The sequence below is a fragment of the Arabidopsis thaliana genome, chromosome 3 (genome assembly GCF_000001735.4).
Source record: "Arabidopsis thaliana chromosome 3, partial sequence".
NCBI lineage: Eukaryota > Viridiplantae > Streptophyta > Magnoliopsida > Brassicales > Brassicaceae > Arabidopsis > Arabidopsis thaliana.
The window spans coordinates 1071612-1090772 of NC_003074.8; the positions used below are offsets into that span (position 1 = coordinate 1071612).

At 38.3% G+C, this 19161-nt stretch overlaps 7 protein-coding genes and 1 long non-coding RNA gene across 12 annotated transcripts; 5 read left to right on the top strand and 3 right to left on the bottom strand.

Moving 5' to 3' along the window:
* Positions 1-372: 372 nt before the first annotated feature.
* SIP1A (small and basic intrinsic protein 1A) lies at positions 373-2633 on the bottom strand. The gene is made up of 3 exons (NM_111280.5): positions 2130-2633; positions 1095-1367; positions 373-887 (listed from the first exon to the last, which is right to left on the bottom strand). Exons 1-3 carry the CDS (start codon positions 2418-2420, stop codon positions 729-731), a joined length of 723 nt encoding a protein of 240 aa, NP_187059.1. The 5' UTR covers positions 2421-2633; the 3' UTR covers positions 373-728.
* Positions 2634-3687: 1054 nt separating this feature from the next.
* On the top strand, positions 3688-4311 carry AGL57 (AGAMOUS-like 57; the record flags this gene model as incomplete). Its single annotated transcript, NM_111281.1, has 1 exon — positions 3688-4311. The coding sequence occupies one exon, from the start codon at positions 3688-3690 to the stop codon at positions 4309-4311; it is 624 nt and encodes a 207-aa protein (NP_187060.1).
* A 569-nt stretch (positions 4312-4880) lies between these two features.
* Positions 4881-5194, bottom strand: AT3G01395. The gene has a single exon (NR_140830.1). It is a non-coding gene; the product is annotated as an other RNA (long non-coding RNA).
* A 430-nt stretch (positions 5195-5624) lies between these two features.
* Positions 5625-8893, top strand: GLR1.1 (glutamate receptor 1.1). 3 transcript variants are annotated; one of them, NM_001337503.1, is made up of 6 exons: positions 5625-6005; positions 6189-7396; positions 7485-7509; positions 7594-7797; positions 7887-8221; positions 8311-8893. In NM_001337503.1, exons 1-6 carry the CDS (start codon positions 5750-5752, stop codon positions 8623-8625), a joined length of 2343 nt encoding a protein of 780 aa, NP_001325545.1. In that variant the 5' UTR covers positions 5625-5749; the 3' UTR covers positions 8626-8893. The 3 variants fall into 3 exon arrangements, with proteins under 3 accessions (NP_001325545.1, NP_187061.1, NP_001325546.1); NM_111282.3 differs by having other exon boundaries at positions 7485-7797; NM_001337504.1 differs by having other exon boundaries at positions 5678-6005; positions 7485-7797; positions 7887-8843.
* Positions 8894-9330: 437 nt separating this feature from the next.
* On the top strand, positions 9331-12079 carry GAPC1 (glyceraldehyde-3-phosphate dehydrogenase C subunit 1). Its single transcript, NM_111283.4, has 9 exons — positions 9331-9469; positions 9575-9604; positions 9694-9794; positions 10158-10273; positions 10368-10467; positions 10578-10724; positions 10820-10880; positions 10974-11214; positions 11304-12079. The coding sequence occupies exons 1-9, from the start codon at positions 9466-9468 to the stop codon at positions 11518-11520; spliced, it is 1017 nt and encodes a 338-aa protein (NP_187062.1). The 5' UTR covers positions 9331-9465; the 3' UTR covers positions 11521-12079.
* Positions 12080-12160: 81 nt separating this feature from the next.
* Positions 12161-14807, top strand: AT3G04130 (Tetratricopeptide repeat (TPR)-like superfamily protein). Of its 2 annotated transcripts, NM_111284.3 has the most exons (3): positions 12272-12389; positions 12494-14312; positions 14396-14807. In NM_111284.3, the coding sequence occupies exon 2, from the start codon at positions 12525-12527 to the stop codon at positions 14049-14051; it is 1527 nt and encodes a 508-aa protein (NP_566222.1). In that variant the 5' UTR covers positions 12272-12389; positions 12494-12524; the 3' UTR covers positions 14052-14312; positions 14396-14807. The 2 variants fall into 2 exon arrangements, with proteins under 2 accessions (NP_001030630.1, NP_566222.1); NM_001035553.2 differs by having other exon boundaries at positions 12161-12389; positions 12494-14774.
* Positions 14808-14904: 97 nt separating this feature from the next.
* On the top strand, positions 14905-17805 carry AT3G04140 (Ankyrin repeat family protein). The gene is made up of 2 exons (NM_111285.4): positions 14905-16168; positions 16242-17805. Exons 1-2 carry the CDS (start codon positions 15452-15454, stop codon positions 17493-17495), a joined length of 1971 nt encoding a protein of 656 aa, NP_187064.1. The 5' UTR covers positions 14905-15451; the 3' UTR covers positions 17496-17805.
* Positions 17806-18857, bottom strand: AT3G04150 (RmlC-like cupins superfamily protein; the record flags this gene model as incomplete). Of its 2 annotated transcripts, NM_001202874.1 has the most annotated exons (3): positions 18689-18857; positions 18568-18606; positions 17806-18402 (listed from the first exon to the last, which is right to left on the bottom strand). In NM_001202874.1, the coding sequence occupies exons 1-3, from the start codon at positions 18813-18815 to the stop codon at positions 17840-17842; spliced, it is 729 nt and encodes a 242-aa protein (NP_001189803.1). In that variant the 5' UTR covers positions 18816-18857. The 2 variants fall into 2 exon arrangements, with proteins under 2 accessions (NP_001189803.1, NP_187065.1); NM_111286.2 differs by lacking the exon at positions 18568-18606 and having other exon boundaries at positions 17840-18402.
* Positions 18858-19161: the final 304 nt, after the last annotated feature.

The window sequence follows — 19161 nt, forward strand, 5'->3', positions numbered from 1 at the left end:
TCTTCACATCCCTGAAAACACACCACCACCATTTTAAGAGTTACTCAATCAGTTTAATTAGGATCACTCTTATGGCAAAGGGAATCAGTAGTTTTTAACTGTAGACCGAAACTGGGAACAAAATTGCAACACAGCAGAGTCTTGATCTATTTACAGTTTGGAGAAAATGTTGTTAGGCTTTATATACAGTTGGTGAGTCCTGGTCCAACATGTTTGGCTGATTTAATTTGTAAATAACTTCTTCTTTTATGGTCAGGCCTCAGCAAGAGTATACAGTTGGGCCTTAGCCAGGCCCAATTCCTTTTCGCAGTAACACTACCAAATGTCGAAAGATCTCGCTTGAGATTTCTTCCACCCTTGGAAAGAAATTTTGAGGCCCAATTCCCAAATTTTGTGGATGGAAATCCACAACTTTTGCCTTTGATTTGTTGTCAGAAATCAGAACCAGAATAGAGAGTGAACCGATAATAAACCAAACTAAACCAGCCATGTAATCATAAATGTTTCTAAACCGGAAGAGAGTCTGAATGATTTATGAACATAAAAGAGAAAAGTTACGTCGCACAAATCTGTAAAATAAGCGTGTGGATCTAAACAATGACAAGGAGACTTTTGACTTTTTGTTGTTGTTGGTCTCCTTATTTTAGAATGGAACAGCTTTGTGAATCTTTCTACAGCCCAAACCGGTGAAGAATCTGACCGGTATTCTCCCAATTGTTTTATTTTCCTCAGGCTTTCTTTTGTTTCTTCTTCTGGGGCCGAGGTGGCGGGAAGATAGAACGGAAAAGCAATGCAGCAGATAATGCTCCTACGAAAGAACTGATCCAGTAGACGTAGATATGGTCCCATGTGTTGTGGGAGCTGTACATGTATGCCCATCCAAACGCCTGCATTGCAAACACAAGAGAGATATTGATTAATCATCTATCTTTGAAGATACAATCATAATTCTCGGGTTTAAGAGTGTTGGAATGATGTGAATATATGGCCCAAAAACATAAAGTTGCTTCTGTAATTTATCAGGTGACTTATTCGGGGTCAATCTCTTCTTAGTATAGAACATCTGAAAGAGCAAGCAAGAAATGTATACTTACAATGGCAGGATTCATGGCTGGTCCAGTGTATTTAGATCCGGCGACAACAAATGAGATGGTTGCAAGAGCAAGCAAGAACGTCTTAGCAAGCAATCTCCGTGGACCCCTGAGGATAATTAGCAAAACCGCAAAGGTAATACCAAAACTTAAGATCGTTTCAGCAATAGCTCCAGTGTGCACATCAACCTGAAGAGAAGGACCTCCAATCATATGCTTGTATTTCTCTGGTATGAACTCCATGATCGCCAATGCACCTCCTGCAGCACCAATTGCCTGGAATAACAGATATAATATATCACATCTCCTTTCAAACATTATCCCGTCGAAATCAAGAAACAGTGGCAAAAAAGGGATCATGAAGACTATTCCTACCAAAGGCAATAAAGTCATCTGGCTTGATTCAACTCTCAAAAAGAGTACAAATTACTCCTTGCTAAATCAGGTTACCAAATTTAACAGTCTTTCTATCTATTTATGTTATTGTAGTACACAGAAACACATGGACACGCAAGAAACTCTAGAAAAGGCTAAAGAAAACACAAAGACATATCGACGAGAAAGATAAGGTTTCGTTTTCCTACTTTAAATTAAGTGGGAAACACATACATCAACAAAAAAACAAACATCAAAAACAAAAGAGAATCTGATTCTGTGTGTTCTTCTTTCCAAGAAATATCAAACCTGAGTATAACTATACTAAACAGATCAAAGGTGAGAATATACGAAAAACAGAAGATCAGACTCATATGTACCAAAAAAGTCGAATTCTACTCAACTAATCTAAAATGGGGCATACAAGTGGGGACAAATCACGGGAAAAGCATATACTACATAGCTTTGGATTCAATGATTCATGCAAAACTAGATTCTAATTCGCAGACAAAACTAGATTCTAATTCGCAGACAAACACAAGCCTATACCCATTTGAAAGAAACTATCACAGATCACAAATATTGATAGAAACCAAGTAAACCCAAAACAGTAAGCTGAAAAAAGTTTAAAAATTCAGAAAAAAGTTTGGATCTTTAGAAAACCTGAGCAGGTAATCTAATCGCCAAGGAGAAAAGAGTATCTCCGGGGACACCGGCGACATAAAAGGCAGCGCTTCCGGTAGGATTGAAGCTAGCGCTACCGAAGATAACGGTGAAGATCGAGACGTAGACGAAAATCAACGACGTCAAAATCACCAACGGAGCCCAAGTGATTGCCTGAAAATCACCGGCGGAGATAATCGCCGCCGTCTGAATTCCAAAGGTAGCGGAGAGGACAACCCAAGAGAAGGTCATCAACATATCCCCAATCGCCGACTTCAACACACCCATCATCTTCGTCTTCGTCTTCTTCTCTTTGGCGTTCGTATCGAGAAAGTTCTCTGTCTTTTGGGGATCTGGTTGTGGTTAGGTGGGTGGTACGTCGCCTCTTTAGCTTTCTCTCTCACAGCTATTTTTCTCCTCAAATAGATTTTTTTCTTTTTGAAAATTTGTTTTTTTTTGTTTTTTTCTTGTTTTATGAAACGAAGATATCTTTGAATGATTAACCTAACCGATAGTCTTACAGAGATTGCAACAAATATATAAATTATTAGTTATTGAATATCAGTTGAAATTATACGTGGACTTAAACTAGGTTTTATTAGAGTTAATAATTAGAGTTTAAATTAAGCATATAAAAAGCGTGGATTTTATTTTATATTAGCTAGCTGTAGCCTATGAGAGGAAATATTTTTCATGTGTTTCATGTTATATAAATTTGGAAATTTATAAGTATAAATTGCATCCCTTAAGTTATTGTTATTTTAGAGAAAATAGATTAAAGTTATTTTAACCTAAAATTAAATTTTTAAATTTTTTTTTTATGTTTATATATTGACTTCAATTCTATTAGCTTTAACTAGCTTTCCAACGGTAGTAATTTCAAGTCAAACGGAATATTATAGCAATTCTATTAGTTTCAATTAGCTTTCCAACGATAGTGATTTCAAGTCAAACAAAATATTATAGCAAAAGTTATGACTAATCAAATGAACGGACTTATACTAATACAAAAAAGTTTTATTTTTTAAATGAAATTTGATAGAAAAATAAGATAAATTTGGATTTTGAAGTTTTTTAAAAAAATTATATGACTAATCTACAAAAAAATAAGAATATTATGGACAAATTTTGTAGTAGATATCTTTTATATCAAATTTTTCCTATTTTTTTTGTAACAAAAGAATTTTGGATCTGAGGTATGTTCCCTGTAAGGGATACACAAACTCGTAATTACCTAAAAGAACATTCCTCCTTGAATGGTCAATTAGCCTTTACACCAGCTATTACACCAATTGGGTTACCATAATAGTTTCTTGACTGATTAATGAAGATGTTAAAGTGGTTGCCAAATGTGTTTAGTCAACATTTTTTTTTTTTTTTTGTAAATTAGTCAATACACTTTCTTCATAACTAAGATTTAAATTTAATGTCTCCAAACTTTGTAATCCTATCTCTTTCTTTGGTCTATAAATAGATTGTGTTTTGCGCATGGTTTTATCATTACATACAAAATAACAAACCTACAAGAAATCAAACACTAGTTCTGGTTTCTGCAAACATGTCATCTACGAAGCAAGCAAAGGGAAGAAAAACAAAGGGGAAGCAAAAGATCGAGATGAAGAAGGTGGAGAACTATGGAGATAGGATGATTACGTTCTCAAAACGTAAAACCGGAATTTTTAAGAAAATGAACGAGCTCGTAGCAATGTGTGACGTTGAAGTGGCTTTCTTGATTTTCTCTCAACCCAAGAAGCCCTATACATTCGCACATCCGTCTATGAAGAAAGTGGCTGACCGGTTAAAGAACCCTTCGAGACAAGAACCATTAGAGAGAGACGATACCAGACCCCTCGTCGAAGCTTATAAGAAACGAAGGCTCCACGACCTCGTAAAAAAAATGGAGGCGCTCGAAGAGGAGCTTGCGATGGATCTAGAGAAGTTGAAACTGTTGAAGGAATCGAGAAATGAAAAGAAGTTAGATAAAATGTGGTGGAACTTTCCTTCGGAAGGTTTGAGCGCGAAGGAGCTGCAGCAAAGGTACCAAGCGATGCTCGAGTTACGTGATAACTTATGCGACAATATGGCTCACTTACGATTGGGAAAAGACTGTGGTGGTTCATCTTCTGTTCGTGTGGGACGTCGAGTTTCTGGTGGTGTTCGTCTGTTCGATCGTGAAGCATGATCATACATATTCATACTTGATGATTTAAATTTCTTTGTATTTGAACTGCTGATTTTAATACTGCATGTATCCATTTGACGAAGCTCAATCGTCTCGAGTATATCTCTATTATCTAACAGTATTGAGAAAAAAGGAGTTTCAGTTTTCAAAAGTTGAAAGACTGAGCCAAGTGATGACAAATTCGAGCGTTAGGGTCTTCACAAATTGGATATTTTGCGAAAAATCATGTTAGTTTTTTATTTGATGTATTATTAATAAGAAATGAGGGTTTCCTTTTTTGAAGTAATCAAAAGAATTTTCCATTTTTGCGTCCAATCATGTAAAACTTAACCATTCCTTTTGTTTCCTTTTAAAGATAAAATTCCTTTTAAAAGTAATTTTTCATTTTCTTCAGAAACCTTTCGGTCATAACCTTCTCTTATAAAATAATAATCTCTTCTTACGAATCAAAGGTCTCTTATTCGAAGGGCAATAACATTTGACCATAAAAAAAACCCCATATATATATACAGTGTATATATATATTTTTGCCCCTTTGTGAAGAAAATAAAACAATCAGAGATGAGCCCTAAATTTTCCAACCATGCGACCGTTTATGTGATCCATCGTTGCGCGGGTATATCGAAGATCGTATTATGAGTCTTTTTATGATCGTATTATCCTTTGTGCGAAGTACAACTATTGAACAAGACGAGAAAAAGTTTTCATTGCGCAGGTAAGTCGCGAGGGAGATGTATTCCATAAGTATTCTATAAGCCAAGTCTCCTAATCTCCCTGGTAACGTTATCTCATTCCACATGTACTCTATAAGTATTCGCGAGCGTGTGGTTTCGATAGAGTAATAATTTAATGATTGTAGAAGGAGATGACTGTGGGATCATCCTAGACTAGAGTTTTAATCTCTTGATTTGATTTTTCCTCGACGAGTTGAACTAACCAGCTTGTGATTTTTTTTAGCTTCTCGGGTTGTGGTAGATTTTATTATATATCACTTGGTTGTCCTATCACTTGAACTCGAATATTTACTTCTACGAATTGACTTTGCGAAATAAGCTAATATATCTAGTATTATGGTTTCCCCTGCATATGTATTTTACATTGTATTTAACCTGGATTTTGAAATCAGTTTTAAAAGTAACTGTTGAAAACATAAATTAAATAAAACTTTTTTTAAGGCTCAACTATACTTTAGAAGGAAATAAATGTGTTTCCTAGTCAATTTGTGTCGATGAACAGTACACATTGACTTTGATTGTGTGCGATATCGCGTTAGTTTGATTTAAAATGATTGTGACCATACACTTCAGAAAATCAAAATGCAATTTGACCGGAAAAAAAAAATGGTCCAGTATAATTATTATTCCATGGCACAAGTAGATATGGAAACACCATTGTTTATAACCCAAAGCGAACGTTACAGAGCTATACAAGAAATTATATGGAGATTCTGTTTTCTATTTCCATTCTTGCTCTTCTCTTTTCCGGAGTAGTAGCTGCTCCAAGCGACGATGATGTTTTCGAAGAGGTTAGGGTTGGATTGGTGGTTGACTTGAGTTCTATACAAGGCAAGATTCTGGAAACTTCTTTTAACTTAGCGCTTTCAGATTTCTATGGCATCAACAATGGATACCGAACCAGAGTCTCTGTTTTGGTCAGAGACTCCCAAGGAGACCCGATCATTGCTCTTGCCGCCGGTGAGTTTTCATCTCCCTTATTCAATTATTGCAATTTTTGGTGGGATCCACAACTCCTCTTCATTTAAAGCAGACTGAATCAAATAAAAAAGAATTGACCTAGTCCCGCCGGTTTACTCCGGTTAACATTCTCATGTCTTGCACTAACCGTTTTGCACTGCAATTTGTGTTTGTATGAAACAGCTACTGATCTTCTCAAAAATGCAAAAGCGGAAGCCATTGTTGGTGCACAATCATTACAAGAGGCAAAGCTTTTGGCGACGATTAGCGAAAAAGCTAAAGTTCCGGTCATATCTACTTTCTTGCCAAACACGTTATCTTTGAAGAAATACGATAACTTTATTCAATGGACGCATGATACTACATCAGAGGCTAAGGGAATTACAAGTCTCATACAAGATTTCAGTTGTAAATCGGTTGTGGTTATATACGAGGATGCTGATGATTGGAGTGAGAGTTTGCAAATATTGGTTGAGAATTTTCAAGATAAAGGAATCTATATCGCTCGTTCTGCTTCTTTTGCAGTCTCATCATCAGGAGAAAATCATATGATGAATCAGCTAAGGAAGCTTAAGGTCTCAAGAGCATCGGTTTTTGTGGTGCATATGTCCGAGATTCTTGTTTCTCGTCTCTTCCAATGTGTAGAGAAGTTAGGTTTGATGGAAGAAGCGTTCGCTTGGATCCTCACTGCAAGAACCATGAACTACTTGGAACATTTTGCAATAACTAGGTCGATGCAAGGGGTCATTGGTTTCAAATCTTACATCCCTGTATCTGAAGAAGTTAAGAATTTTACTTCAAGATTGAGGAAACGTATGGGAGATGATACAGAAACAGAGCATTCTAGTGTAATCATCGGTTTACGCGCACACGATATCGCTTGTATTCTAGCAAATGCAGTAGAGAAGTTCAGTGTAAGTGGTAAAGTTGAAGCATCTTCGAATGTATCAGCTGATCTTCTGGATACAATTAGACATAGTAGATTCAAGGGTTTGAGTGGTGACATCCAAATCTCTGACAACAAATTTATCTCAGAGACATTTGAAATCGTGAATATTGGAAGAGAAAAACAGAGAAGGATAGGATTATGGAGTGGTGGTAGTTTTAGCCAAAGAAGACAGATTGTTTGGCCTGGCAGGTCTCGTAAGATCCCAAGACACCGTGTTTTGGCAGAGAAAGGTGAAAAGAAGGTGCTTAGGGTCTTAGTTACCGCAGGAAACAAGGTCCCGCATCTAGTGTCGGTGCGTCCTGATCCTGAAACAGGTGTTAATACTGTCTCTGGATTCTGCGTAGAGGTTTTCAAGACTTGCATTGCTCCTTTTAACTACGAGCTTGAATTCATACCTTACCGTGGAAACAATGACAATCTTGCTTATCTACTTTCTACTCAGGTGTGAAAATGCAAACAGTTTAAAAACATTTTTCTAGTCAAAAATGATTATGTATGTTTCTAATAATGTGTGTTTGCAATTTTGACAGAGAGACAAGTATGATGCAGCAGTTGGTGATATCACCATCACTTCCAACAGATCTTTGTATGTTGATTTTACTTTGCCGTACACTGACATTGGTATTGGAATCTTGACAGTGAAAAAGAAAAGCCAAGGGATGTGGACCTTCTTTGATCCTTTCGAAAAATCCTTGTGGCTAGCAAGTGGAGCTTTCTTTGTCTTAACTGGGATTGTTGTTTGGTTAGTTGAACGGTCCGTTAATCCGGAATTTCAGGGCTCTTGGGGACAACAACTTAGTATGATGCTCTGGTTTGGTTTCTCAACCATTGTATTTGCTCACAGTAAGTGTTTATGTTAGAGTACTACTCTTCATGAAATCCCATCCTTTTGTATATTTTGATCTATAACAAATTACGCACATTCTTGGCAGGAGAGAAGCTACAGAAAATGTCATCAAGATTCTTAGTCATAGTTTGGGTTTTTGTGGTGTTAATATTGACTTCAAGTTACAGCGCAAACTTGACATCAACCAAGACCATTTCTCGCATGCAATTAAATCATCAGATGGTTTTCGGGGGATCTACGACGTCAATGACTGCGAAGCTCGGATCCATTAATGCAGTTGAGGCCTATGCACAACTTTTGCGAGATGGAACTCTTAATCATGTCATCAATGAAATACCTTATCTCAGTATCCTTATCGGAAATTATCCGAATGATTTCGTAATGACAGATAGAGTGACTAATACCAATGGCTTTGGCTTTGTATGTACCCTTCTCCTCAAACCTCTCATTTTCTCTCCATTATTTGGTTACTTATTCTTGTTACGTACTAATTTATGTTTACCTCTCAGATGTTCCAGAAAGGTTCGGATTTGGTTCCTAAAGTATCGCGAGAAATCGCGAAGCTAAGATCATTGGGAATGTTGAAAGACATGGAGAAAAAATGGTTTCAAAAACTGGATTCACTAAATGTACATTCCAACACCGAGGAAGTTGCATCTACCAACGACGATGATGAGGCATCTAAGCGATTCACCTTCCGTGAGTTGCGCGGTTTGTTCATCATTGCGGGAGCTGCTCATGTTCTCGTACTAGCCCTACATCTCTTTCATACGCGTCAAGAGGTATCACGACTATGCACCAAACTTCAAAGCTTCTATAAGTAAAAAGTGATCCATCGTTCATAAGCTCTACTATAGCAATTGACGGGACAGGACTCATAAGTAACAACAAAGTACACTTCGAAACAAATTTCACATGTAATACTTGTTTTTTTTTCCCGTTTAAATTCACATGTAATAATTTAATTCACGTAAATACTAAAGTGATTCACCCATCACGAAGTATTTTTTGAATTAAATACATCAACTAATCGAGTTTTTGATAGGGACTTTTGCTTTTTTGAATATTGCTTATCAAATCAAAATTTTCAAATTCTTGTCCATATACGCCTATCAAATATCTTCTTTTAAAGAAAGTCTCCTAAAGAGTTGAAAACTTGAAATATATACTTTTCTAAAATATAATTTTATTTGGGCGTTACGTTCTAGAAAATGGAACCCGTCTACTAAAATGGGCCGCTCGTGAACTCGTGGCAGTCAAACACTGGTCGGCGCATAAAAGCATATCCAAATACGCTGCGTTTCATGCTTACCCGACCCGTCTTAAATATTTAAAGAATATTCCAGATTAGCGCGTGAGATGCAGTTGCCATGTCTCGCCTCAGGAATGACGACATTTGCCAAAATAACAGAGCTACAACGGTAAATAAGGAAAATGATTAAGGGCAATTTGGTCTTTTAGGTTAAGAAAAGTATTGAATCAGATCTGACTTTTTGGCCAAGAAAAACTCTCAGCCACTAGATCATTCCGACCCCTCCTCCACGTTCTTCTCTCTTTTAAATAACCTCTTCACGGAACCCTTCTCACTCACCTATCTCACTCTAAAATCTCTCTCTGCCAATCTCATCTTCAACCTCTCTCTAACTCTCGTTTTCGATTCTACAATGGGTTAGTCTCTCGCTTTTACTAATCTCTCGTCCCGTCGCTGCTATTTTACGTTGTTGAGTTTTCTGATCTGATCGTTTTTCTGATTTTGTTTGTTGTTTTATGTAGCTGACAAGAAGATTAGGATCGGAATCAACGGTGAGTTTCGAATCGATTTTGTAATTCGGGTTTGTATGTTCTCATGTATCTAGATCTAGAATCTGACTGTTGATTTCTGTTATCGTTAGGATTCGGAAGAATTGGTCGTTTGGTTGCTAGAGTTGTTCTCCAGAGGGACGATGTTGAGCTCGTCGCTGTCAACGACCCCTTCATCACTACTGAGTACATGGTTAGTGTTCCTTCCTTGGTTTTGACGGTGATTCGATCTTGGTTTGCTTCAATATTATTTTGATCTCTTGACGATAAGATTCTGTTAGTCGCTCTGGTACCTTTGCTTTCGTTAGATTTGATAGATGGATCATATCATTTATGGATTATGCATGTGGATTTAAGTGTCAGATGATTTGTTCAATTAGTGCACAGATCTGGAAACTGGTTTAGTGTTCATTGTTCATACTGTTTAGCTGATCAGTATACTTGTGGAGCTGTTGTTTGTTTTGCTGTGTTTGTAATGTTATTGATTAGCCTGTTTGTGATTAGAGTTGATATGGTTGAGTTGATTTTGATTGCGCTCTGTGTTTGATTGCTGCAGACCTACATGTTCAAGTACGACAGTGTTCACGGTCAATGGAAACACAATGAACTCAAGATCAAGGATGAGAAGACCCTTCTCTTCGGTGAGAAGCCAGTCACTGTTTTCGGCATCAGGTACATTTATCAACCAGTTCTCTGTCTCTTTGCGTGTATACATATTACAAACTGTTGTGAATTTCAATCTCATTAGTTTTTGGTATTTGTGAAGGAACCCTGAGGATATCCCATGGGCCGAGGCTGGAGCTGACTACGTTGTTGAGTCTACTGGTGTCTTCACTGACAAAGACAAGGCTGCAGCTCACTTGAAGGTTTGTCTTATTTGAATTGGTTATTTTTGTCTTGTAATGATATAAATAGTTTATGTGCTAGAATTTGCTTAGTATCATTCAACTAAATTTGTGACTTGTTGTATTTTCAGGGTGGTGCCAAGAAGGTTGTTATCTCTGCCCCCAGCAAAGACGCTCCAATGTTTGTTGTTGGTGTCAACGAGCACGAATACAAGTCCGACCTTGACATTGTCTCCAACGCTAGCTGCACCACTAACTGCCTTGCTCCCCTTGCCAAGGTAAAATATCTGATATTCTATATGATCAAATTTGACTTTGTATTTCAAGTTGAAGTGACTAATTTCATTTAACGTTCTTTGATTTCATTGTGTAGGTTATCAATGACAGATTTGGAATTGTTGAGGGTCTTATGACTACAGTCCACTCAATCACTGGTAAATTTATCAATCAGTTAGAAGTTTATTACAAACTTGCTTGCCTATAGGTGGAAAATTTGTGATTTAATGGGGTTTGCTTTATGATTTCAGCTACTCAGAAGACTGTTGATGGGCCTTCAATGAAGGACTGGAGAGGTGGAAGAGCTGCTTCATTCAACATTATTCCCAGCAGCACTGGAGCTGCCAAGGCTGTCGGAAAGGTGCTTCCAGCTCTTAACGGAAAGTTGACTGGAATGTCTTTCCGTGTCCCAACCGTTGATGTCTCAGTTGTTGACCTTACTGTCAGACTCGAGAAAGCTGCTACCTACGATGAAATCAAAAAGGCTATCAAGTAAGCTTTTGAGCAATGACAGATTAAGTTTACTTATATTCCAGTAGTGATCAAATTACTCACCAAGTGTTTTTACCACCAATACATAGGGAGGAATCCGAAGGCAAACTCAAGGGAATCCTTGGATACACCGAGGATGATGTTGTCTCAACTGACTTCGTTGGCGACAACAGGTCGAGCATTTTTGACGCCAAGGCTGGAATTGCATTGAGCGACAAGTTTGTGAAATTGGTGTCATGGTACGACAACGAATGGGGTTACAGTTCCCGTGTGGTCGACTTGATCGTCCACATGTCAAAGGCCTAAGCTAAGAAGCAGATCTCGAATGATAGGGAGTGGAAAGTCATCTGTTCATCCCCTTTTATGGTCTGAATTTGTCGTTTTCGAATAAAATTTCTTTGAACTTGGAACTTTTTTTTTTTTTGGTTTTCTTAATTCTCATTCATGTGAGGTGATGGGAGTTTGTAGACCGATGTTTTACTGGAAGCCCTTTGTTTTTGGCTTTTGATATATTGAGTTAACGTTATGGTTTTCAATTTTGTTCCACTTCTCTTTTTAACTATATACTAAATCAAATCTGAACGAAAAATGAAACTAAATGAGCTCCCGTTGATGATGACGTAGCAAATCTAAGGAACTAGAGGTGTACACTTATTAATCTAGCTTCTTCTAGTTTTCGAATAAAAGTTTCTAAGTGGAACCTATATTTTATGTTTGCGATTCTCATTTATGCGAGTTTGTAGACTGATGTTTGAATGAAAAGTATTTCATGTTGCCTTTTGTTATTGATTCTTCTCAAAACATAAGAAATTCATTAACAGATGTGCGGTTTATAAAGACAACGAAATATGTGTTCATCTGTAAAGGTACTTTGAACAAATTATTAAACCATGTTACACAAATTCACGTATAGTGGCACTTCAATTATTTGTACACATCCGCATCGAAAAAATGGGGAGGTCGTTGATATACGACACAAGAAGGCCCAATGCCAAAGCCCAGTTGGTCAAACACAAAGCCTAACCGGTTTTTCAAACCAGACGGTGTAAAACGCTTCCAAAACCAGAGAGCCCAACTTTGGGCCGTAAACCCTTCTCTTGCGATTAGTCCTCCTCAAATTTCTCCGGCAAGAGGCCGTCGTCATTTTCACAATTTCCCTTTGCTCCATCTTTCAGGTACGATCTTTGAGTTTCATGTCTAACTTATTTTCGTCATATGTCACTAGTAAGATTCAAATTTCATTGATGATGATAAAAATTTGATTTTCCTATGGTTGCAGTTGAAGAACCCTGTTCTGGGTTTTAGATTTAATGTCTTGGCTTATTCAAAATCGCATTGGAAACACCTTGTTACGCCTTAATCCTTCTTCGTCTTCTATCGCTATTTTCTCTACGTTTATCAAGAATCTCTCTACTGCTTCGGAGCAATTACCTGAGACACTTGATGAATATTCACAGTCTGAGGAGATATGGAATGTTATTGTAGGTAGAGACGGTGATAGAGATAGTGAAGATGATGTTTTTAAACGTCTATCTAGCGATGAAATCTGTAAAAGAGTCAATCTTTCTGATGGTTTGGTTCATAAGCTGCTTCATAGGTTTAGAGATGACTGGAGATCTGCGCTTGGTATTTTGAAATGGGCTGAGTCTTGTAAAGGGCATAAACATTCGAGTGATGCTTATGATATGGCTGTGGATATTCTCGGCAAGGCGAAGAAATGGGATCGGATGAAGGAGTTTGTGGAGAGAATGAGAGGAGATAAACTTGTTACTTTGAATACAGTTGCTAAGATCATGAGGAGATTTGCTGGTGCAGGGGAGTGGGAAGAAGCTGTGGGAATATTTGATAGGTTGGGTGAATTTGGATTGGAGAAGAACACGGAGTCGATGAACTTACTGCTCGATACGCTTTGCAAGGAGAAAAGAGTGGAGCAGGCCCGAGTAGTTTTGCTACAGCTGAAGTCACATATTACACCAAATGCTCATACGTTTAATATCTTCATTCATGGTTGGTGTAAGGCAAATAGAGTTGAGGAAGCTCTTTGGACGATCCAAGAGATGAAAGGTCATGGTTTTCGTCCTTGTGTTATTAGCTATACGACGATTATAAGGTGTTATTGCCAGCAGTTTGAGTTTATTAAGGTCTATGAAATGCTAAGTGAGATGGAAGCTAATGGGTCTCCTCCGAATTCTATTACTTACACAACTATTATGTCTTCTCTTAATGCACAGAAAGAGTTTGAGGAGGCTTTACGGGTTGCTACAAGGATGAAAAGATCCGGCTGTAAACCCGATTCTCTTTTCTACAACTGTTTGATTCACACGCTTGCTCGAGCTGGTCGGTTAGAAGAAGCTGAGCGGGTTTTCAGAGTCGAGATGCCAGAGCTTGGTGTTTCCATTAATACATCTACCTATAACTCTATGATTGCTATGTATTGTCATCACGATGAGGAAGATAAGGCGATTGAGCTTCTCAAGGAAATGGAAAGTTCAAACCTTTGTAATCCCGATGTTCATACGTATCAACCCCTGCTGAGATCTTGTTTTAAGAGAGGAGATGTTGTTGAGGTTGGGAAACTATTGAAAGAGATGGTGACTAAACATCATCTCAGCCTCGATGAGTCGACTTATACTTTTCTGATACAGAGGTTATGCAGAGCTAATATGTGTGAGTGGGCGTATTGTCTATTCGAAGAGATGATTAGCCAAGATATCACGCCGAGGCACCGCACTTGTTTGCTGCTCTTGGAAGAGGTCAAGAAGAAGAATATGCATGAATCAGCTGAGAGAATCGAACACATTATGAAGACTGTGAAACTTACTGCACCTGTAAAGTGAGGTTTATTAGTTATTATGACGACTTGACTGTTACTTCGCAGATTGGGATGAGAAGTGGTCTCTTCATGCTTGCGAAAGAAGACAAGACCAGATCATGCATAAAGATGTTCATTGTGTTGTTTATTCAACCACATTGTAGTGTAGATTTCAAGTTCGTTGGTCAATGGATATGGACAAGAAACTTGGACTTCGTATTCATGAAAAGTTGTTAAGATTGGAACTCTGGAGTTGATTGATCTGACACATTCTTGATGATAAGAGGTTAGGCAAGTTTTGTTTGTTTTCTGTTTTGACTCGATCTTTGCAAAGGTCTCGAGACATCTCAAGATCTAGAGTTATGGCAGGCTTATTCACATCAAGACTAATTTATGGGAGAGTTTACACAAGTGTGGGATCCAAGAGCATATTTTTTTTTGTAATGAGCATTGAGTTTATGGACAAATACATGTGCATTTGGATGCGTCCACACTTCACAGTTCACACCGACAGAAAGGTAGATCCATATTACCCCAAACAAAACAAAATATATTTTTTGGGATATTTTTGAAATTATTAATAGAAAATAAATTTGAGTAGTCTTCTTCAACTTCATAAGATGGTTAAGCTTTAACTACGAATTATTGATTAGATATTATTATTAAGGGCCCTCAAATGTTAGCTGCCACAAGTGGGCACTTTTTCTTTGGTCTACATTGTTCGAAATTTATGTATTAATTTAGAGGCAGAGCAATTTACATGTCGATTTATTATGCACGAAATAACAAAACTACTAGTATCAATAATAATACATCCACGTCTGTTTCCAACCAAACCAGGGATGCGTCTAATTTGATGAAGCATCATTCAATTATTGCTTACACACTTCTTAAACATTTTAAACTTTACTGAATAACAGATTATTTTTATTTTTTTACTGCAAAAGGGAACCATAACCAAAATTCTTGCTAGATTTTAATATACTTACACATTCTTCTTTCTTGCTGAAAAATCAACAGCCTTTCAGAAATCAGAATAATACAAAACTTTTTCAGGATCATAATAACATGCTTAATTGATTAGAAAAAAAGGATAAATCCCGTCAGATATGGTCCACTCACGGGGATGGAATCTGCATATTGTCGATGCTCCCAAAAATACTATTTTTTTCTTTTTCTGGTGAAACACACACACAAGTTCCGTCTTCGCCACAACAACACAATCTTCAAAGGTTTCTCCTTTTTGTTGTCTTCTGCTTCATCACTTTGTGTTCGTCGTTCAAAAAAACTTCTTTGATTTCAAACCACTCAAATTCATCTTTATAATCCACTTCCTCTGTTTTCTCGTTAGCTCTGTTTCCTTTGAGATTCATTGGTTTGGTTCACTAAAACCGAAGAAGACCCGGATAATTTTCTAGACCGGAAATGCCACCGCCGATATTTCCTCTCCGGTGGGAAAGTACCGGAGACCAGTGGTGGTACGCTTCACCAATCGATTGCGCCGCCGCAAATGGTTTATACGACGTCGTCATCGAGCTGCTTCATCAAGATACAAACCTTCTCGTAAAACTCACCTCCCTCCGCCGTATCCGCCGCCTCGAAACCGTCTGGGACGACGGAGACGGAAATAACTTCCATGTGGCTCTAAACCGCTCCCGCGTCGCGAGAAGGCTATTGGAAGAGTGCGAAATCGGAAACGGAGACAATTCCCTCATCAGAGCTGGCTACGGTGGCTGGCTGCTGTACACAGCCGCTTCAGCTGGAGATTTAGAATTCGTTAAAAAGCTTTTAGAGAGAGATCCGCTTCTCGTGTTCGGAGAAGGAGAGTACGGCGTCACTGATATCCTCTACGCGGCGGCACGAGGACGAAGCGACGACGTTTTCCGTCTTCTCCTCGATTTCGCGTTGTTACCGGCTGATATCGCCGGCGTCGAAGAAATCGACGGCGAAAAATTAACAGAGAAACAGTTAATAGTCAAAGAAGAGATGGTTAAAAGAGGGGTCCACAGTGCGGCGAGAGGCGGACACGTGGCAATCCTCGATGAACTCTTACTCGCTAACAAATACGACGCCGTTGCAAAACTCAGAGATGCTTATGGTTCTACTCTGTTACACTCTGCTTCTAGCAGAGCTCAAATCCAAGTAAAGAACACAGAGCACACATAATCAAATACTTACTTACATATACATATATTGATTTATGAATATAATGTAGGTGGTGAAGTATCTTATATCGAAGTATGATTCAATCATGGAGGTTAAAGACAGCCATGGAAACACAGCGTTGCATATAGCAGCTTACAAGGGTCATTTAGATGTAGTGGAAGCTCTTATAAACGAATCTCCACCGTTGATTTCCATTGTTAATGGAGATGGTGACACGTTTCTTCACACGGTCGTGTCTGGTTTTGCTGCGTCTGGGTTTAAGCGGTTAGATCGGCAGATGGAGCTTTTGAAGATGTTAGTCTCAAGAAGCTGGTCCGTTGACTTTTCTGAGATTGTCAACGTTAGAAATTGTAACGGAAGAACTGTGATTCATTTAGCTGTGATGGATAATCTTAACGCCGTTAGACCTGACGTCGTTGAGATTCTGATGAGAATCCCTGGCGTTGATCTTAACGTCGTTGATTCTTATGGAATGACAGCCGTTGATTTGCTTAAACGACAAACGCCTCAAACGGTGGTTTCTGATTTGTTGATCAAACGGCTTGTATCCGCCGGTGGAAGATCAAACTGCGGTGAGAAAGTTTCGCGGTTGAGAGAAGAGCGTTATGGATTCTGCGGTAGTCCAGGAACGTCGTTTGAGATATCTGATTCTGAGATCTTTCTATTTACGGCGGCGAGAACAGATAAAACCGCTGCAAACGCTGAATTAAGTCCAGACAGAGAGAGTTTTGATGGAATTAGTGAGTGTTCAACTGAAATTTCGACGCATTCGAAACGCAAACGCCGCGGTGGCGGCGGTACAGGAGCGCGTCTTAAGCTTCTTTTACGGTGGGCGAAGAGGGAAGAATCAGAAGAAAATCGTCGTTTATCCGGAGATGTTAACAACCGTCGTGTTCCTCTCAGAGAGATGTATTCTCCGTCGTCTTGTAGCAGAGGAAAAGCGTTTCCGATGAGAACAGAGAGTGGTGATCTTCCGAGTTTATCGGTGAGACTTAAATTCACACAAGGGTTAATGAAAGGAGTGGTGGTTCAGGAATCTCCGAGGTTCGTGTTTTCTCCTCCGGCTGTATCCGATTACTCTCGAGCTCCGTCGTCGGCTTGTTCGACGCCGTTTCAGACGTTTTCTTCGGAATTAGGGCGAAGAACACCTGCCATGAAGAAACAGGGATCATTTATGAACAGATACTTGTGTTTTGGTGGTAAAGGACTAGCCATTGATGGTTCTTCTGAGATGATCAGTAATGGCTCTGGTCATCGTCCCCAGAGTTTCAAACGAGTGATGTCGTCTTTGGTTTCTTCTTGAAATACATAATTTTCTTTTGTCACACGTAACCTAACCCTCATGGGTTACATTAACTTCATATAAACGTAAGAAAAGTGAACTAAAAATTGATCATTGGTTTTTATTGAAGTGTGGAAATATTATTTACGTTTTTTGTTATTGGGATAACTAGTAAATCTAAATCCAGTTAGTTTCCTTTTCCCTATCCAGGTTTAGACCAAAATCTATTTCGCATGTAATAGACAAAAACAATTTCGTATGTAATCAGTAGTAGTAAATTATCTAAATCCATGTATTTTCAATACTTACATACTTTAGATTCTTGTTCAAATATCACAAATATGGTTTATTGATATCCTATAGAACTATTTAACTATGTAACCTTCGGAAGAAAACACCCTCTGAACATGACGCACTATGTTCACGTCCAACGCAAAAGCTTTAGCCAAAAGCTTTGGATCAATCAAAGGATTCGACCCGAAAACCGCGTCACCTATTGGGATCACACCGGGGTCTTGACTCCCGACTACGCCAATCGCAACCGCATGTGTCTTCCCAGTGTTAGCATGGAACTGTACCAAACCGATGGGAAAAGCAAACACATCTCCGGGGTAAAGAATCTTGGAAAAGAGCGTATAGTTGTAGTCGTTCGACGACACAAATCCGACCGAGAGCTGTCCCTTGAGGACTAAGATGATCTGGGAGGCACGTGGATGTATGTGCGGTGGAAGTTGACCGCCGGGGGCGAAATCCAAGCGGGCAATGGCAATGCCAAGAGTGTTGAGACCAGGGATTCTTCTGACATCAACATCGGTGACCGATGCACCAAGGCGGTTGCTGGTGTTTCCGGGAATGTTTAGGCCAGAATAAAAAAAATCATTGGCAGTTACTAGTTTTGGATCTTTACAAAACTTTCCATTCACAAAAACTGCGAAAAAATAATACAAATTAAGGGTTTTGAGTTTTGAATGATATAATTTGTTACATTACTATCTGTGAGATAAAACTTTAATATTTAACTTGTAACAGAAATTACTCAATCAGACTCGATTATATGATTAAAATATTTTTATATGGTTATTAATGAATCTACCACTGGTTGAGATTCTTGAGAACCTATATTGGGTTTCAGCTGTAGATATATCTTTAGGCTATATATGATTTTCCGTATAATATCAAAGGAGCCATGTACGTGCAACACAGAGAGAGATTACCTCTATTAGTTCCGTTGGTGGCAACACAGTAGTCTTGGAGAGGATTTGGATCGTAACAATGTACAAATGTAGATGCTAAAACCAACAAGATGATTTTAGCTACAAGAAACTGAACAAGACCTTTCATTATATTCTAATAAAATGTTTGTGTGGTTTTTTTCCCTTTTATGTTGTGGATTGAGCGATGATGCATGAGAACAATGCATGCGCTATATATACAGCCCAAGTCGTCTAAAAACATATTATTTAGCTTACAAGTAGTAAATTAATCACATAATAGCTTGACCTAGTTTCTACGAAAAAATCAAGGTCCAATATAGGAAAATTTGGAATTTTGGGATGAACATATTATACTTGCACACAACCAAGACATTAATCACACATTAACCGCACATTTAAAAACGCTGTTATAATAATCACATACATAAGCTACACACAAGGTATACTATTAGAAAAATTAAGTCCACTAATTA